Source organism: Thermobia domestica, chromosome 3 (assembly GCF_964235325.1).
Source record: "Thermobia domestica chromosome 3, izTheDome1.hap1.1, whole genome shotgun sequence".
In the NCBI taxonomy this organism is placed as follows: Eukaryota; Metazoa; Arthropoda; class Insecta; order Zygentoma; family Lepismatidae; genus Thermobia; species Thermobia domestica.
The window spans coordinates 24,024,263-24,043,556 of NC_137456.1; the positions used below are offsets into that span (position 1 = coordinate 24,024,263).

Sequence of the window (19,294 nt, forward strand, 5' to 3'; positions counted from 1 at the left end):
TGTTGCAACTGCAAACGAACCTGTCTACGGCCGTAGTTGTAAGGACGTAGTTGTAAGAGGGTTGCATTGGTTCAGGTCTTTGCAAAATATAAAACACAAAGCTTTCTGCTCAATAGTCGCTATAACTACTAGCACTTTCTAAGGAAGAGGAAACGGTGTATGCGCATGCGTGCGTAAAAAACTGAGTTGCTCTTTCATTTGTGTATTATTTATAATTGTAAGTTAATTGTAATAGATAGATTAACACCCCCTTATACATTTTGAAACACCCTGTATAAAATTGTAAACAAACTAATGTTCACAAAATATTATTAAATAAACTAGTATAGAGTTCAATATCTTTTCTTCCAGCCTAGAAATCTTAAGAATGCACATTATAATTTCGTGCACAAAGATATTTGAATACGAAAGGTGCTGAAACAAGCTGTCAGATACCTCACAAAAATTGTGGAATATTGTAATTCATAGTACGCGATAAATATGCGTAAATGATCGAGCACACTTCCACATATTACCATAGTTTGATTTCTATGATCTCCCCAACGGGTTGTCTAGATATGAACGGCGTCCAAACATATATAAAGGGGCTAAAAATGGAAGTTACGCACATCTAAATTCCACTAGAACATGATACACATGTGCGCTAAGCATTACATCGACTATGCTCGCGCACGCCAGGAAGTACCTTCGTCTAACTCTAAAGGTCAGTACTCACGTGCACAAAATAATCCTCCATTTTCGTACTGAGGTTACAATATTTATCGTGATAAATTTGTCTTTTCAGCTACCAACAGTTATTTTTATGAGTTAGACCTCCAGAAACTAACTAAAACTAATTCCATAGCCTAAGAACATGGAGGTTCAATGCCGCATTCACAAAAGTTCTCCACTGATTTCCATTCTTAGCCAACTGGATCCAGTTTCTACTTTGTATTACTATTTTTGTGAGATCCATCTTAATACTGTCCTCCCATCTGTGCCTAGGTTTTCTTAATGGTCTTTTTCCGATTAGTCTTCCATTCAAGACTGAAAACGTTCTCACTTTCTTCCATTCTGGCTACATGACTTGCCAACCTCAGCCTCCTAGATTTGATTACCCTAACAATGTTGGGCAAACCATATAAATTATGTAGTTCCTCGTTATGAAGGTTCCGCCATTCCCCATTCCCGTTCCTCTTGGGTCCGAATATTCTTCTCAGCATCTTGTTCTCAAATACTTTCAGTCTATGTTCTTCCCTCAGAGTAAGCGACCAGTTTCGCAACCATACAGAACAACAGGCATGATTATCGTTTCGTATATTTTAAACTTCAAATTCCTCGACAGAATTCGCGACGACAAGAGATACTGAACTGAACATTAATTTCTTCGTAAATATGTTTTTGCTCTGTTAATATTGAGTCTAGGTACTTGAAAGTATTCACTTTATCAAAACTATTATTTGATCTTTTAACACATTCATAATTTGCCGTATTACGACCCCGACGAACTTCCTTGTATTTAGTTTTCCCTGTGTTTGTTTCTATTGTCCCCCTATCATCATCTATTCACCTCCAGCAACTGCATATCATATATCGCACACCCGCTGAAAGAGTGTTACAACTCAAAAAATGACAATTTTGAGTTATCATCCCTCAAAAGAGGAGAGAGAGAGGGAGGGAAAAAAGAGAGAGAAAAAATGAAATCTTTAAGTTTTACGTCCCACGGTTATGCCGGTTAGGCTAAAGGAGACGGTGATGATGAGAGATGAGTGAAATGGTGGAATGAAGAAAGTGGGAGGAAACGGGAGAACCCCGAGAAAACCCACGAGCACGGTGTTTGTCCACCACAAAGTTCACTTGGCGGGGACTGGGATCGAACCCGGGACCCCAAGCACCAGAGGTGAACGCTCTACCACTGAGCCACCGCGCCCCCACAGAGAAAGAAAGAAAGAAAGAAAGAAAGAAGTGAGCTCTACCTGGTGGTATTTTCATATAAACGAAACTAAACAAATGAACTTCCTAGATGGCAAAAATACCAGTATTCCAGGAAGAGATTTTGATAGAATAACAAACTTTAGAAGTCATGTTTCCACAAATATGTATTTTTGATTTGTTGTTTGCACCGGGTGTACGATATGTTCTTAGTTTATTCATATTAAAAGCCTATTGAACATAATAAGTAAACTACGCGAGGTAAATGGTTACGTATCAGCTATGCTAAAGGACAAAGTTTATGGCATTTAAAGGTGGTGCTCCAACCAAGTTCCCTTTAAACGTTGTTTTAGATATACCAGATTGACTTGACACCTAATCTTCCATTCCACTCCCTTTCGCTAATGCTCTCTCGCTTAGCAATAGCTGAACCCTCATTGGCTCAACGGGTGGATGTGACGATGTGAGCTTTAGTTTGCATTTTTTGCCACCGCTCAAGACATTTTGGCAGCACTATAGCAAATGAGAAAGCTGCGTTGTTACCATGTCTTTGTACTTGGCTTGTATTATGGTCTTTCAGCTTAGCTACATGGCAAAGTCGCATCATAGGCTTCGTTTCATTTGCCTAGAACACATACCATCGACGGTTGTGTCCCACGCACACACTACCAAGCTGACGGTTGCAAAATATCAAATTTCATCAAACTTCTACTACAAACTAAGACGTGACTTCTACTCGGTTGCCAGGGAATTTTCTTAAAGTGTTTTCTGAGTGAGGGTGAGCACTTACTCGTTAATTACCTGAACCTCATATCAAAAGAGCACAGTAATCGAGAATAAAATGTAAAGTGACATGTTCATAATTAACACTACGATCAGATTAACCCAATCTACCAGATAAAAATAGGATTTTTAGATGTTAAAATACACTTTCGTACAGAAGGTGCTTGTGCTTAGGGAATTTTTTTTAGAATGATAGTTCATTACCTGCATTATTATTATTATTATTATTATTATTATTATTATTATTATTATTATTATTATTATTATTATTATTATTAATAATAATAATAATAATAATAATAATAATAATACTAATAATAATAATAATAATACTAATAATAATAATAATAATAATAATAATAATAATAATAATAATAATAATAATAATAATAATAATAATATTCAACATTAAAAATTCTAGTCCCGAAGTAATCCGTAAGTTATTACATCACAAGTTTCGTTTGAACAGTTTGATATCAAAGAACGAAATTTGACATATAAGATTATTTAATACTCATAGTAAGATTATGTTACTAACTTGAGCGAATTTAATATGGATGATGCACAAGAAAGAGAGAGAGATTTTCATTTATTGCTTTATATTTAAGGTCCCTTTTCAAGAGGTTACACCACAGTGGCACAGCCAGGAAAGTTATTAGAGAAGGGTTGTTATGTCGATATGGGTGCACACATACAGGATCGTATATATCGAATAAGCTCGAACGTGAGGTTGTCACAGCAACTGGAAATACGAGTTGAGTTTAATTTCAGTTTAGCGCCCCTTTCAGCAGCGAGGCTATATGAGACATGTACCTACTGATTAACGTTGAATCCGAACATGAGCTCCTGCCGGGAATCGAACCCGGGTCTCCCGCGCCAAAGGCGCGTATGCTAACCGCTTAGCCAGGGAGGAGCTCAGGAGCTCTACTGGAAATACGAGTTTGTTGCCTAGCTTTTCGACGATCTTATTCCCAATTTTTAACTGCCAGTAATTTTGATTTTGATATGCTTGGATAGAGTAACGTCATTTCAGATTTTGTTGAGGAGAGGCGGCAAGATTGTCCACAGGACACAAGCATATAGTGTAATTTGTAGTGTCGCAACGTCATTACATACAGTGATAGAAAAATGAAATATTTCAGTTTAACGTCCCGCTACTATGCTCTTTAGGCTAAGGGAGACGGATGATTAAGGCAAGTGAATGATCATGGTAGAATGAGAATGTAGGAGAAAACAAGTACCCCGAAAAACACACGGACACGATGTTATCCACCACAAACTTACTTGACGAGAATCGACCCAGGGACCCCACACACCAGGGGGTAAGCGCTCTACCACTGAGCCACCGTTCTTCCCACGTGAAATGACAGAAATAAATATTATATGAATAAACTCTTATATAAATGATATATTCCATGAATAAATCATTAACCCTTATCACACTTTTTTGTTATCAAACAAACGATTATAAGTACTCTGGATATTTAACACATCAAATTAAACTAAATCTCCCCGGGAAAGTATACAGCTCATTCATGGTAAGTTAGTTCCGTTAAATTAAAGAAAACAATATTTTATTTATTCAGTAAAAATTCATTATCAATCATACCGAAGTCAAATGTGTCTAAAAATCCAACCTTATCTTGTGTATAGAAAGTCATATTCGTCAACATTGGCTTCCTTCTTTGCACATACCACTGTACCAACAATGCTCAATTCTAGCATGTCACAGGTATTCAGAAGTAGTGCCCTCTAAAGTACGAGATTTTCGCGTTACCGTTGTGTATAGTATCACATGTTCGGTATTTTACGAGGCACGTCCAGAAAGTACGTACGAGATTTTCTCGTTACCGTTGTGTATAGTATCACATGTTCAGTATTTTACGAGGCACGTCCAGAAAGTACGTATGTTCCGAAAATTTACCAAAGTGGCATGTGTGATCAGACAGGAATACGCTTGCGCAGGAGCAGAAGAGGAACGCTTAGCCATAATCTGGCGCGAGAGCACTTACATGTGGAGTCAGTGGTGAGAACTGTGATACAGTAAACACAGATGTGCGCATAAACTCCCGCCAGCATCAAAGATCCACTAGCAGTTGTGTGAAGTGTACGAACAAGATGCCATTAAATAAAGTATGGTCAGAAAATGTGCAGGTAATTTACAGCAGTGTACGATTAAGGGGACAGACTACTAAATATTTTTCAAAAGTTAAAAATTTTTCTTTTGTCTATTTTTCGTACGTGAAGAGAGATAATGAAGTGTAACTTTCCACAATAATAGATAATGTTATTCTACACCCGACAATTTGAATCAGAATAGTTTTCAGTGTTGTCATCCATAGACATTACAGTGAGACCAGAATTTGAATTACCCAAAAATCTACGTTAAGGCAGCGACTAGAGAAATTAATTCAACGGTAATTGATGACTTATCATGCTGTCTTTGGTCCTTGTTGGCTATTTTTAAAATAATATTTGTATTTAATTTGTAATAACTTATTTATTATGTAAGATATTACAAAATAAACACAAATATTATTTAGAAACTAGTTAAGAAGAAACAAAGACAGCATGATAAGTCATTAATTACCGTTGAGTTCATTTCTCTAGTCACTGTCTTAACCTAGATTTTTGGGTAATTTAAGTTCTGGTCACATTGTAATTTCTATGGATGGCAACACTGAAAATTATTCCGGTTTGTATTTTCAGGTGTAGAATAACATTATCTATCGTTGTGGCAAGTTACATTTCATTATCTCATTTCACTTGCGAAAAACGGGCAAAAGAAAAAATGTTAATTTTGAAAAATATTTAGTATTCTGTCCCCTTAACACCGTAATTGCCAACCACGGCCGGTTGAGCTATATTTGATCCATTTCTCCACCTGAAGTGATTTCTAGCCGGACAGTTTTGACAGTGCGGCTAAGTTGCAAAAGTGCGGCTTGGTTCCAGTGCTTGGCGGGAAAAGACTTTGGAACAGGCATACAAAAGCTGGTGCCGCGTTACGGCAAATGCTTCAACAAAAAGGTACGTAGTTGAAAATTAGGTTATACATCAGTAGCTTCACAGTAATAAAATAATTCTCTCTTGATGTTAGTCTTCAATTTTCCAGTCCATCGGAACTTAATTTTTTGGACAAGCATCGTATATCTATCCTGTAGATATAATTCAACCTGGCGTAATTAGTCACATCAGAGCAAATCGATCAGATCAACATTCATTTTAGATGCAAAACAAACATTAAGCCTATTACTTTCCTAATTCCACTCATTTCTCATTATCATAGTCTTCTTTAGCCTAACCGGCATAACCGTGGGATGTTAAAGATTTCATTTCATTTTTACTACTCAGGGGTAAAAGTGAGGGGGAATGCCGGGGGATCTCGTCCCCCCACTTCCAGAAAATATCTGTGGCGTCCCCCCGCTTTCTAAAAAAATACAACGGGCAAAGATAGGCACGGAGGATGGCTTGACGTCATGCATCCCTCTACCTTTTCAGATCCACTTTTACCCCTGCTACTACTAGTATGAAATTTATTGATTTGTAAATAACTTAGTTCTTGTTAAAACATAGAAAGGCCAAATCTTAGTTGTTCTCCCACTTAGTATCCAAGAGGGATTTCTTTTTATGGCCTATCAGATAATTCTCCAAATTGGCAACGTCGTAATCCATAGTGATCTCACTGTAATAAGTCTGTCAAGTACTGAGTCACTTTATCTGAGCTCCTCTTCTTCCGAAGAGCACTATATCATTATGAACTTCCGCCTCCACTTCTCGTTCCAACTCATACATGAAACCACATGTGGCTGTCCTTCAACGTACAGAAACTGTACGACGGGATAAACAAAATTCATTCATATTTACATTTGCATACTGTGACATTAGCATCATTATCATCAAGCATTCACATACAATAAGATGATGATTCCAATAAAAAAAAATTGAGTTACTTTGAAAAATGACTGGCTAATAATACAGAAGATTTATTTATTTATTGAAATTCCAAGTCAATCACCAGTCACACGGAATAGTACCTTGATACGAAGGATATTTCTCTCTGCAGTGCGTTCAAACTGGAATGTTTGCGATTTTGATTTATAATTTACTAGCTAAGACCGCTCGCTTCGAAGTTATATTCAAAACTAATTTTTCTGCGTCCAGAGATTGTCATTGCACGTAAAGGACTACTTAACAGAAACCCGTAGTCGTTTGAAAGGAATGATGGGATAAGAAAATGAAATGACATTAAATCTCTATGTCCCACGGTTATGCCAGCTAGGCTAAAGGAGATCGTGATGATGAGATACGAATGAAATGATGGAATGAAGAAAGTAGCAGGAAACGGGAGAACCCCGAGAAAACTCACGCACACGGTGTTTGTCCACCACAAAGCTCCTTTGGTGCGAGCTGGGATCGAACTAGGAACCCCATGCACTAGAGGTGAACGCTCTACCACTAAGCCACCGCGGCCTATTATACTTTTGTTCACAACCAGACTACAGTTCATTGCATTGTGTTGGAAAGTGGAGGGGGGGGGGTCTGAGGTGTCCCGTATTCTCATGGAGAAAATATGGCAGGTTTTTTTACGCTGGAAGATGTTAATTTCATGTAAGACATTTTAAAACATTTATTTATTTCATACAACACGAACTGTATCTTTGTTTTAAATTAATAGCCCCCTTTTGGTATTCATATTTGGCGAACGTCAGTCAGGCTTCTGGATGACTTGATCTACATTTGTTCGTTTGTCTGCCGAGCTCCTTCATGGCTATGCAGTTAGTGTACGCGTCTTCGGCGTGGGACCCGGGTTTTCTTCCCGGAGGGAGCTCATGTGGTTCGGATTCCACGTTAATCAGTAGGTCCCGTCTCATATAGCCTGCTGAAACACAAAATCAACTCAACTCGTTTGTTTGCCTCTACCACACACACTACAGGGTACAACTTTCGGCCTTTTAAGTTAAAATTTTCAGAGTACAAGCACGAGACACTAAATTTCCTGTATAGATTTTGGCGGCATACCAACGTAAATACCAAATTGGCGGCCATTTTTTCAAAACAGCGAGTATCCACGCTACGAAGCGCAATTTTCAGTCTTTTAAGTTGAAATTTTGACGGTGGAAGCACGAGATATGCTAAATTTGCTGTATAGATTTTCTTTGCGATCGAATGTAAAATTTCAAAATGGCGGCCATTTTTTTTTTCAAAACAGCAGGAGTAGAAAATTGTTGCAAGTTGTGACAATGACAATCTTGAAATATAAATCACATTTTAACACTTTTACCCCAAAGACACTGAAATATTTCAAAAAAAAAAAAAAGATTAAACCCGAAAAAACCCATATGGGCCCAAGTGGGTTGGGCTTTTGCACACAAAGAGATGAGTTGAGTCGATTTTGAGTTTAACGTCCCTTTCAGCAGCGAAGCTATATGAGACGTGACCTACTGATTAACGTGGAACCCGGGTCTCCCACGCCAAAGACGCGCACGCTAACTGCTTAATCATACGGCAACAACATAAAATATTTTCTGTAATAAATGGTACTCACCTAATTATCTGTTCATATAAGGCCTGGCCCACCTTACCTTTTATGCCATGAGATGCCACTTGATGATACAATGATGAATTGTTAATGGCTCGTTGCGGAAACCACCTAAACGACATTTGTTTATGTCTGCTATTGGAACTCACGCTCATCTTGCCTTAATTTTATACTTTGAGTGCTAAATCGAGTCACCGTTGAGTTCCAAAGAGGTCAGAGAGTACGAAGTGTATTATATAATACATACGGCTGCGTATGAGACAACAGCTCTCGTCTCGAAACATGTTGTGAAAGTGGTGTCTCGTGGATATCCTAATTTCTTTTAGAATAGTTAACGTACTTGGCACTAAGATTTTAACAATGCTAAAAGATTACTTAGCTTGAAGTATTTCACACACATACATTTACAAGATATCATACCAGAAGCTTCTCCACGTAGAAAATCCAGCAGCATGTAAAGGCAGACTAACTGCTAAACCTTCTGGAAAGTTTTGGATGCCTATTCCAATGGCTAGATTCCTACAAAAAGACAAATGAAGTAGAACAGTTTTAGTATATAAAGTACAAATATAGAAATCCATAATATTTTACAAATTTATAATTTTATCAAACTATTTACAATGCCAAGTAAACCATTTTTCTAAATTTACTACAAGGATAAGTCAATAAGTAACTGCAATATTTTTTCTATTTCTTTTCAGGTTGACTCTACGGCATTGTATGCTCATCAGGCGCTAGGTGTTACCATCGACTTCGTCTGTGGTCGAATGCTGCATTATCATATATTAGCCCGCTTTGCGCGAAGCTGGCCGAGCCACTCTCTGCACTGAGAAAAATTTTCATAGAAAATTTAACAGTAAAGACATGTAAAGTTGATTTTTTCGTAATTCCGTACTTAAATTACGTACATTTGGACTTGAAACCATTATAATGTTAATTTATCATGTGGCGAAATGGAAATACAACATGCTGCATTTTGTCTTTTATGAAAAATCTGTAGTACGCAATAAATGTACGTAACGACAGAAAGGTTTTCAGTTCTGTAATGTTAAGAATACATTCCAGACTGGACAGAAAATGTGACGTAATCCACGAGAGATAAATGCCTTTCAGGAATGAAAATATTACAGGTTATCCTATCCAGTACGGGTTTTTTGACATGAGTAAGGAAAATATCGCAGGAAGAAGAACAAATAGTCTTTGTAATGCATTTTTTACATTATAATGTTAAAAGAAACTCAGTAATGTGAAAATGTTCGTAGTAAAGTGCAAACTTCACGTCAGTAATGAAATTTTGTCATGATAATGAGACCTACCCATTCTACACTGCAAAGATCAAACAAATCCGTACTTTACAGACATTATGCAAGTAGACGAAATGTTTTATCATTACTTTTAAAAGACAGTCTAAGGAAAACATGATTACGTACAATTGCTACGTACAACTGACCTTTCACTCGGAAAGTGCGACAAATAAAGTACGTAAAGGTATGATAGAAAGTCATTATAATGTTATAATCCCAGAAAATGGATAAAACTACATTTAGAACGAGTAATTTACAGTAAGTAATGGAAAAAAGTCCTGAAACTCTGTGTAATCATACAGTTGTTTGGTATTAAAGTCTGTATTGTCATGTTACTTTAATATTACCATACAGACAGTAACGCATTACTCCAGTTATAATAGGTGGGGAAAAAGAAATGCAAAATTTCCATCACCCACAATTCCACACTATATGAAAAAAACCGGGATGTTTTTGTGCTAGGACACAAGAATAACAGATATGGCAAACAGATGGCAGCACTATTGACTTGTAACTTTTATCCAACAATTCACACGTTGACAAAACTATTATTGAGACAGATGGGCATACAGAAAACATATAACATTATTTGTTACTTGGTATAAATGCCAAAGATACTGCTTAAACCTTTGATTATTTCAAACAATAAAATCATGCTAATTTTCATAGCCAGTACAGTAGTTATTTCTGATATGCTTGGAAGACATGCGGTGGGTGCTTATAATTTGTATATTCCGAAGGAGCGTGTTCCGATCCTATGTAATGGAGTCTACATTCTATTAGTGTTTGCGTGCACTAGTTACTGCAAGCTTTATTTCGATGCTTGCGGAAAACACATTGCTCGATTAAGTTAATTTCGTCCCTGACTGTTACAAGCATTTCATTATACCGTGGTAAGAAAGTATATGCATGTATTCGTATCCTTTCGTCATGGCATTTTAACAGTAGTGCATGCAGATTTAACTGGAACATACAGTGCGTAAGTCTCCACATACAGATTTAAATGGAGTCAAAGACGGAGTTTCTACCATTCCTTCATGTGATTTTTCCATGTTTGCCTCGGAAAATGTCTAGCAACAGCTAGAAATATAACATTTCTGTTTTGTGATTTTTCCATTCCACTTGAGTTTTAACATGACCGGTAATGATGTCGCTCCATTATTACTGTTATTAACTATGACGTCATATCTTTCATAAGTTCTGACGTCATCATTTTTATCTGGAAAAGTAAGGAGAAAACATACGTAGAACGGACAAGAACAATTAACATTCTCAGTAATGTTGGAAAGTCATTCTTACGAAAGGTCCTAAAAATCACTTGAATTTACGTACTTTTTACCCGTAAATTTTTCTCAGTGTGTGAACACCGAAGAACAGCGTCCTGTCTTTTTTTTTTTTTTTTTTTTTTTCGGTGTGTGTATCCGGAGCGGAAATTCATAGACGACGTTCAGCACAATACAGAAACAATGTGTTGCCACAGCGAAGTGTTTACCAGTGGATTGAACAGTTCAAAAGTGGTTGAACGAGCATGAAGGATGAAGAAAGAGCAGGGCGTTCAGCTACAGCAACAATAGCATACATTATTGAAGAGACCGTGCCTTGATTCTCAGTAACAGATGAGTGACTGTTGGAAGTGGCAACCCATATGCAGATTAGTCATGGTTCTGCATATGACATCATGCATAACAGGCTCATCTTTCACAAAGTTTGTGCAAGATGGATTCCAAAAATTCGATGAAGAGCACACGCGAAACCATGTGAGAATCTGTCAACACCTACCGGGCCGTTATGCTAACATGAAGCGTTTCTCAGGCGAATCATTGCTTTGAACCGTAGACTAAACGTAAGAGCATAGAATAGAAGTACCCTGGATCTCCCATCAGGAATAGGTTCAAGAGTCACCTTTTTGCAGGGAAAGCGATACTCATAGTGTTTTGGGACCCATAATGACTACTAATCCTGGAACATTATCTGGAAAAGAGGTCAACCAACAGTAAAAAGGACAGTGATATGCTGGTAGGCAAGCTGAAGACTATAATTCGAAATAAAAGCTGAAGTCGATTGTCAGAAGACGTTATTGTGTTGCATGACAATGCGCGTCCATATACCTCTGCCCGCACCATTCAAACTCTTCAGATGCTGCGTTTCGAGGTGTTGAAGCATCCCGCATACTGTCCCGATTTAGTCCCATCAAATTATCATCTGTTTGATTCACTTAAAGATGCTCTCAAAGAGATTACAGTGATTTTAATATTTAAACCCATTTATTTTAAGAAACGAAAACAGAAAATACGTGTTTCGGCTTTGGGTGCATATGTTGTCCGTATGTGAAAGAGACGCAGATTCATCTCAATGCACGAAGATGAGAGAACACGCAGGAAGGATGCAAACGCCGTTCGTATAGGCAGCCAGCGAGACAGTACTGCACAGTAGGCCTATATCATGTAATGGGAACAATGATGAGATGGATGTTCGAAATGAAATTGTGTGTAGGCAGTAGTAACACAAACCAAAAATGTTACTATTACTGTTATGTAGTACGCGTATTTCCGTAGTTATGTAATGTTGATATTTATGCGTGTTACTGATATTACTGTTACTGTTTATCTTACGTATGTAACGCAGCTGCTGTTACAGTCTACTGTGCTATGAATTTTTGTTCCCATTACGCGATATATTGTATTGTATTTTTATTTACTCCATTTGAAACCAAGATACATTTGGTATTTGGAGGGTTCAGACAGTTCTCTTTCTTGTTTTAAATACACCTAGAAAAAGAAATATGATACACTATTTAACACACATTATTACAAAGATAATCTGCTACGCTGTAGTATACTTTATCCACCAGGAATCTCTTGAGTTTCTTTTTAAAAACATTTACATATATTTTCTTCATTTTTTATTTCTCTGGGCAGCTTATTGTATATTTGTACTCCCATATGGCTTGGGCCTTCTTGTACTAATGTTAGTTTTGTAAAATATTGTCTTCTTTCATTTTGCTGTCTGGTATTATAAACGTGACTTATTTGGGTTCCGTCTTTCAATTTAGCTGCATAGATTGCAGTTTCGTATACATACATAGATGGTAGGGTAAGGATGTGGTGCTGTTTAAAATTTTCTTTGCATGATGTTCTCATGTGTAGTCCAAATATTATTCGTATTGCTTGCTTCTGTTTCATCAAGACTGCTTTGCTGCTTGAAGATTTGCCCCAGAAAATGATGCCGTAATTTAGTATAGGGTGTATAAGCCCGTAGTATACTTGGATGAAAGCTTTAGTGTTTAACGTTTCTTTTATTATCCTGAGTGCATAAAGTCTGGAATTTAATTTTACTATTATTTCTTTTACGTGGGTTTCCCAGGTTAGATTTTCATTTATATTTAATCCTAAAAATTTAATTTCATGGGTGAAATCTAGTTTTAGATTAGTCAATTTATTTTTGGTTTCTTTTATTATATATGCAACCCACTGCGCAGTATTATCTCGCTGGCTGCCTATACGAACGGCGTTTGCATCCTTCCTGCGTGTTCTCTCATCTTCGTGCATTGAGATGAATCTGCGTCTCTTTCGCATACGGGTAACATATGCACCCAAAGCCAAAACACGTATTTTCTGTTTTCGTTTCTTCTTTCTTCCTGCTCCTTACCGCCCTTTTTTCTTATTTCCGTAACACATTTTGACAATGTTGTACACATGATTGGTCCATTTTCGGATGTTCTGGTTTCTTCTCATGGGTGTTTTCTGCCTTATTGCCTTGCTTCGACTATGAGTAGTATTTGGTACATTTAAACTTTTCCAATATCTCTTCTAGTTTTCGCTATATTCCACATAATCGCATTTTGACCCCATTTTTATGTCCCTATTTGACCCTTTCAATGCGCTTGTTGGCCGATATATATATATAATACGTGTCACTTCTTTTTCGATGTTCTTTATGTCTGTGCAATCTCATTACAATCGGCGTGTTACACCGAGGTACCCTGCCTTGTTAGTAATAATAATAATAATAATAATAATAATAATAATAATAATAATAATAATAATAATAATAATAATAATAATAATAGGAAAGTTATATTTTTAAAATAACTTTTGACATGAAGGTAATTCAGGCAACATTTCGTCGAATAGAAGTTGAAATATTAAGAATTATAGTAACATAAATATATAAATTGGAACAATAGGACCTAACTGATTCGGTTACATAAACACTTAAGGATATCCATTCTTCTACTGTATGGTAATTTGCTGATCTCTGTCCGTAGCCTAAATAACAATCATTACTTTAAAAACAGTTAAGATGACGTATATAAAAGTCTTCAGTAATGTGGAATTTAAGTGTTATAATATGTAGCATTTTAGCATCGAAAAAAAAAATATTTCTCATTGGTAAAAGAATTATCCATCTGAGAGATGAAAACAAATGCTTGTTTTTATGATTGGCCAAAAATTGGAAAATATAAACAAATCCTTGTCTCTGATTGGTGGAATGCCTGTTCACGATATTGAAATGGAACTTGTATAGAAATACTTGTATTTTTTTAAAATTTTATTTGATCTGTTTGTTTTCTTAACAGTTTTCCAATAACTATTTGTCAAGTTACTTAGAACAAGTGAACTATTTGTCATGTTACAAATATAACATTCTTCTTTCTTCGTTAGTAACACATTGAGTCCCCTATATAACAACTTGCTGGCTACATCCTTGGATGAATATGTGTTGGTTTCTGCACAGTGTTGTACAGCGGTGGACACTTCTAAATGGTACACCTTAGCCGTAAATCTCCATATGGCTGTACCATTTAGAAGTGTCCACCGCTGTACATCACATTACTAGTTTAGCGACATATGTTGATTTTTTTTTTTTTTTTTTTTTTGCCTACTTTTGGTGTAGGACGTTTGGCTGCTAGGGGTGTATAGTTTACATAGAAAGTGATTTTAAAAAAGTACCGGTACTTTGAATTTTGTGATCTTACACTCAAGTGCCGTAGTGTAGTTACTGTGCCATAGGTAAACTGGTTAAAATATTATTGAGGCTGTTACAGAATTATATTGGAGTGCGTTCATGATAGAATGAAACGTGTTCATAATATAATATTCAACTTACAACAGAATAATATGTACACTCATGTCCAAAATTATTGTCGCATGTCTATAAATATGTTGTTGTAGGAGTGTAATTTGATAATGAATTCGCCCGGTATTTCTTATAATGTTAGTATGTGTATAATCTGTAAAGACATGTATGTGGTAAATTTCATGTCAAAAGAGCAGTAAATAAGGACAATAAAACGAAAATAAAACTTTCTTATCCATTTAGTAACATTTTGTTTTACTCATTCTAATTTTCGTATATATAATTCTTTTTCTATGAAATTTACCACAAATATACATTTCCTGATTATACACATAGTATCAATATTAAAAGTACCCTAGAAAATCATTACCAAATTATATTCTTACAAGGACACAGTTATAGATATGCGACAATTATTTTGGACATGAGTACACAATAATACTCGAACTTAGTTCAAATTTATTTCAAAGTATTACACTCATAGGGCACTATAAGTACTGCATCATAGTGTACGACTCATTAGGATTGTTTAACTGCAAAACTTATGTTACAATGAACAGTTTTGAGGGTGATTTTCCCCGCAAGGTTTATGATAAAGATAGAGCTTATGGGAAGTATTTTTTTTAACATGACTATATACGTAATGAATTACAGTATATATGTATTTCCATTTCAGAGAATTTAAATTAAAGAGATCTGGAATAGTATTTGAAAATCAAGGGAAAATAGTAGATACTATAATAAATTTCCCTCAAATCTAAATATCCCTTTTAAAAGAATTAGGCAGAACAGGAATTCCTGTTCTGCCTAAAGATATTAGATAAAAATTGTGTTACAAAGTGCTAGAGGGTCATTAGGCAGAAAAGGAATGAACCGAGCATGTCATGTAGACGGAATGGAAAAAAAATAGGATCGCTTTCAAAGTTTTAACTGGAAGTTCAATCGGAAAATGGCCATTTGGAAGATCAAGGCGCAGATGGGAGGACAATATTAAGATGGATCTCACAGAAATAGGAATACAAAGTAGAAACTGGATCCAGTTGGCTAAGGATACAAATCAATGAAGAGCTTTTGTGAGTGTGACATTGAAGCTCCGAGTTCCATAGGTCATAGACTTAGTTATTTAAAAATGTTTTCAGTTGTACTCGTACATCACTATCATTTTTTAAAAGATACGTTAAAAAATTGCAATTTCCCCTTACAATTAGAGTTGCCAAGCACTGACGCAAATTCTGGGGGGAAGTGTTCCCCCAATCTTGGAACTGGGGGGGTTGTCCCCCCAATAATCCGATTTAAAATGTGATTCTCATCTACATTGTGGACGTCTAAGAAGAATCATACCAATTATAAATATGTATGTATCTACATTTCAAATTGAGTTCATGACTGACATGTAACACTACTTAATCTACATCGCCTGATAATATACAACAGGTTTACTTCAGAAATCAAATTAATCTCCCCCCTCCAGAATAAGCCTCAAATCTGCCCGCCTTCCAATGTTGAAGACAACTCTGGTCCCCTGATCCTCCACAGGATTGTTTTTCAACTTCATAACTGTATTGAATACCGCTTTAAAAAAAAAAAAAAAAAAAAAAAAAGGAAGGTCTTACCCACCCACCCCAATGTTGAAAACACTTGCGCCGCTGCAAACGAGACAAGTAGGCCTAAAATTTTTGATTTCGAGACGGAAAATTTCGTGAACTTGTGAGCAACATATAGTTCACCCAAGACTTAGATCTCTAGCACTGTTTTAGTGCTAACAAGGGACATCACCCAATTGTCCGGCTCCGATTTCAATGAAATTTTTATTGCTGATAGAGGACATGTATTCATTACTTGTGATGACAGAAATTTTTGCCATGGTGCATGTTTTCTATTTTTTAATAATTTTTAAAGGTTGTGATGTGGTTAATAGAGATTACTGCAGAAGTCCCTTACTACCCTTTGTAAACGGAGTGTTAATGAAAGAACAACCATGTAGATACGTATAGGGCCTAGGGGGAAGTCGTATGGTACGTATGACCTTGACGGCAGCCATCTTGAAATCCGCCATTTTGAATTAAGGTCAAGTTTTTAAAATGGGAATAGGGTAATATGATACATAATTTCGGGCTAGAATTTAATCAGGAAGACAATGGTGAAGTTAGTTTTAAGATGCGCTCATTTGGTGAAAAGTTACAGGCATATTAATGGTTTATACTTACTATGTGCGTAAGTCCCTTACCTCCGCTTCTAACTCGCATATTAATGATAATAAGTGGATAAAGGTTTCGTTAATACATATTATGCGTAGAGGGAAGTGATACGATAAGGGTATCATTGACGGCAGCCATCTTGAAATTCGCCATTTTGAATTAAAGTGAAGTTTTGAAAACTAAAAACTATAGTATGTGGCACCAAATTTTAATATTAAATTTTCCCCAAAAGCCAATGGTATGCTTATTTTTGTTCTATAGTTAACCAGTATGAATTTATGACTCTTCTAATGTGCACGAAACGTCTATTATTCGATCTTTCAAACTGGCAACACTCTAAATTTTAACCACATGTTTTAAGATTCAGAAAGATTACTGGATGCTTATCCCAACACTATTCATGAACTGACAAATCGCAACTCTTAAAAAAAATGTAATAAATTTAGAAAACATGAGCCATGGAAACAATTGCAAAGTGCCAGTTGGAATCTTAAAACATGCGATGAAAATTAGGAGTGTTGCCAATTTGAAAGATCGAATAATGGACGTTTCGTGCACATTAGAAGAGTCATAAATTCATACTGGTTAACTATAGAACAAAAATAAGCATACCATTGGCTTTTGGGGAAAATTTAATATTAAAATTTGGTGCCACATACTATAGTTTTTAGTTTTCAAAACTTCACTTTAATTCAAAATGGCGAATTTCAAGATGGCTGCCGTCAATGATACCCTTATCGTATCACTTCCCTCTACGCATAATATGTATTAACGAAACCTTTATCCACTTATTATCATTAATATGCGAGTTAGAAGCGGAGGTAAGGGACTTACGCACATAGTAAGTATAAACCATTAATATGCCTGTAACTTTTCACCAAATGAGCGCATCTTAAAACTAACTTCACCATTGCCTTCCTGATTAAATTCTAGCCCGAAATTATGTATCATATTACCCTATTCCCATTTTAAAAACTTGACCTTAATTCAAAATGGCGGATTTCAAGATGGCTGCCGTCAAGGTCATACGTACCATACGACTTCCCCCTAGGCCCTATACGTATCTACATGGTTGTTCTTTCATTAACACTCCGTTTACAAAGGGTAGTAAGGGACTTCTGCAGTAATCTCTATTAACCACATCACAACCTTTAAAAATTATTAAAAAATAGAAAACATGCACCATGGCAAAAATTTCTGTCATCACAAGTAATGAATACATGTCCTCTATCAGCAATAAAAATTTCATTGAAATCGGAGCCGGACAATTGGGTGATGTCCCTTGTAAGTAATACATGGTAGAAAATTTATAAACTCATGTGATAAAGTGATTGTAGGAGCACAATGAAGAGTATTTATTAAAGTTTAGATATACGAAAATGATTACGCAAAATACGGTTTAACTGATGTTATATAACCCCCTTCGTGGAAGGATTCTGTAACTTCTAGATGAAATTAAGGATTTATCAGAACATAAATGTTGCATTTTTGACACGAGACAAGACTTCTACAAATTTAGAAAATTATTTCTCGTTTCATGGACAACACTACTCGCAATTGTTTGCAATGTATTAGAGAGACACTACCACAGATCACAAAACACGTTTTCAATGGGGCATCTGCAGAACAAGGAATACACTGACAACATTCATCTGGATAATATGCTCAATGCGAACACCTCAGCTGAACACTAGAATTACTTCCACGTGAAGAAGACGGACATGTCAACATATAATTATCCTGTCTCCACGTGCAACGAAAGGAGTTTAACCTGCTTTTCTGCAAAATGCGTTTTTGGCTGTCTGTGCAGGAATGCATTGACGGTAAATGAAAAAGAAAAATCTGTGATACGACGTATACGAACGATATGTACGTCTCTGTCGCATAAACAAGTACACACAGTGGTCATACCAGGTTTATGAACTTGCACCAAAAGTCGGCCATATGTAGTTGGGCCATCAACACAGGACTAGTTCCGGTTGAAACTTGGTGCAACCAGACAGCGGAGCTCCACTGCGGGGTAAAGAGATGCTTTTTGGTGAAATCAGCTAACTCTGTATCTTCATGTTATTCATTAGTAAACATCCCTACATTGGTTACAATAAATTCAATATATTATATAATAACTAAAGTCTTCATATCCAAATCAAAGTATTTTTCTTTTCTCAAGTATTCTGCCCAGGTTATAGTTCAAGATAAGTTCTAATCCACTAAGCTAGTGGTATTAAAATGCTTTTACCCGCGCACCCTTAGCGAAACTTTTCCATTGAAGCGTATGATTTAAGATCATCATCATAGGTATTCTGCCTTTATTGGCAGGTCACTTGCTGCAGCTGAGAAGCTCCCATGCTCCACGGTCCTCCGCTAACCTTTTTGTCTTCGCGTATGATCTTTCTGTTTTAATATCATCCATTAATTGTAGTCTCTTTCGCCCCCTCCCTCTCTTTCCCGCCGACCATACCCTCTAGGACGTCCCTCAT

General features: G+C 36.3%; 1 protein-coding gene across 1 annotated transcript in view; it reads right to left on the reverse strand.

Annotated features, from left to right (window-relative positions):
- Zip48C (Zinc/iron regulated transporter-related protein 48C) overlaps window positions 1-19,294 on the reverse strand; it is a 488,892-nt gene that overhangs the window by 129,297 nt on the left and 340,301 nt on the right. The window contains exon 6 of the mRNA XM_081750554.1: window positions 8,654-8,752. Coding sequence (XP_081606680.1) covers window positions 8,654-8,752 — 99 coding nt within the window. The remainder of the gene's footprint in view (window positions 1-8,653; window positions 8,753-19,294) is intronic.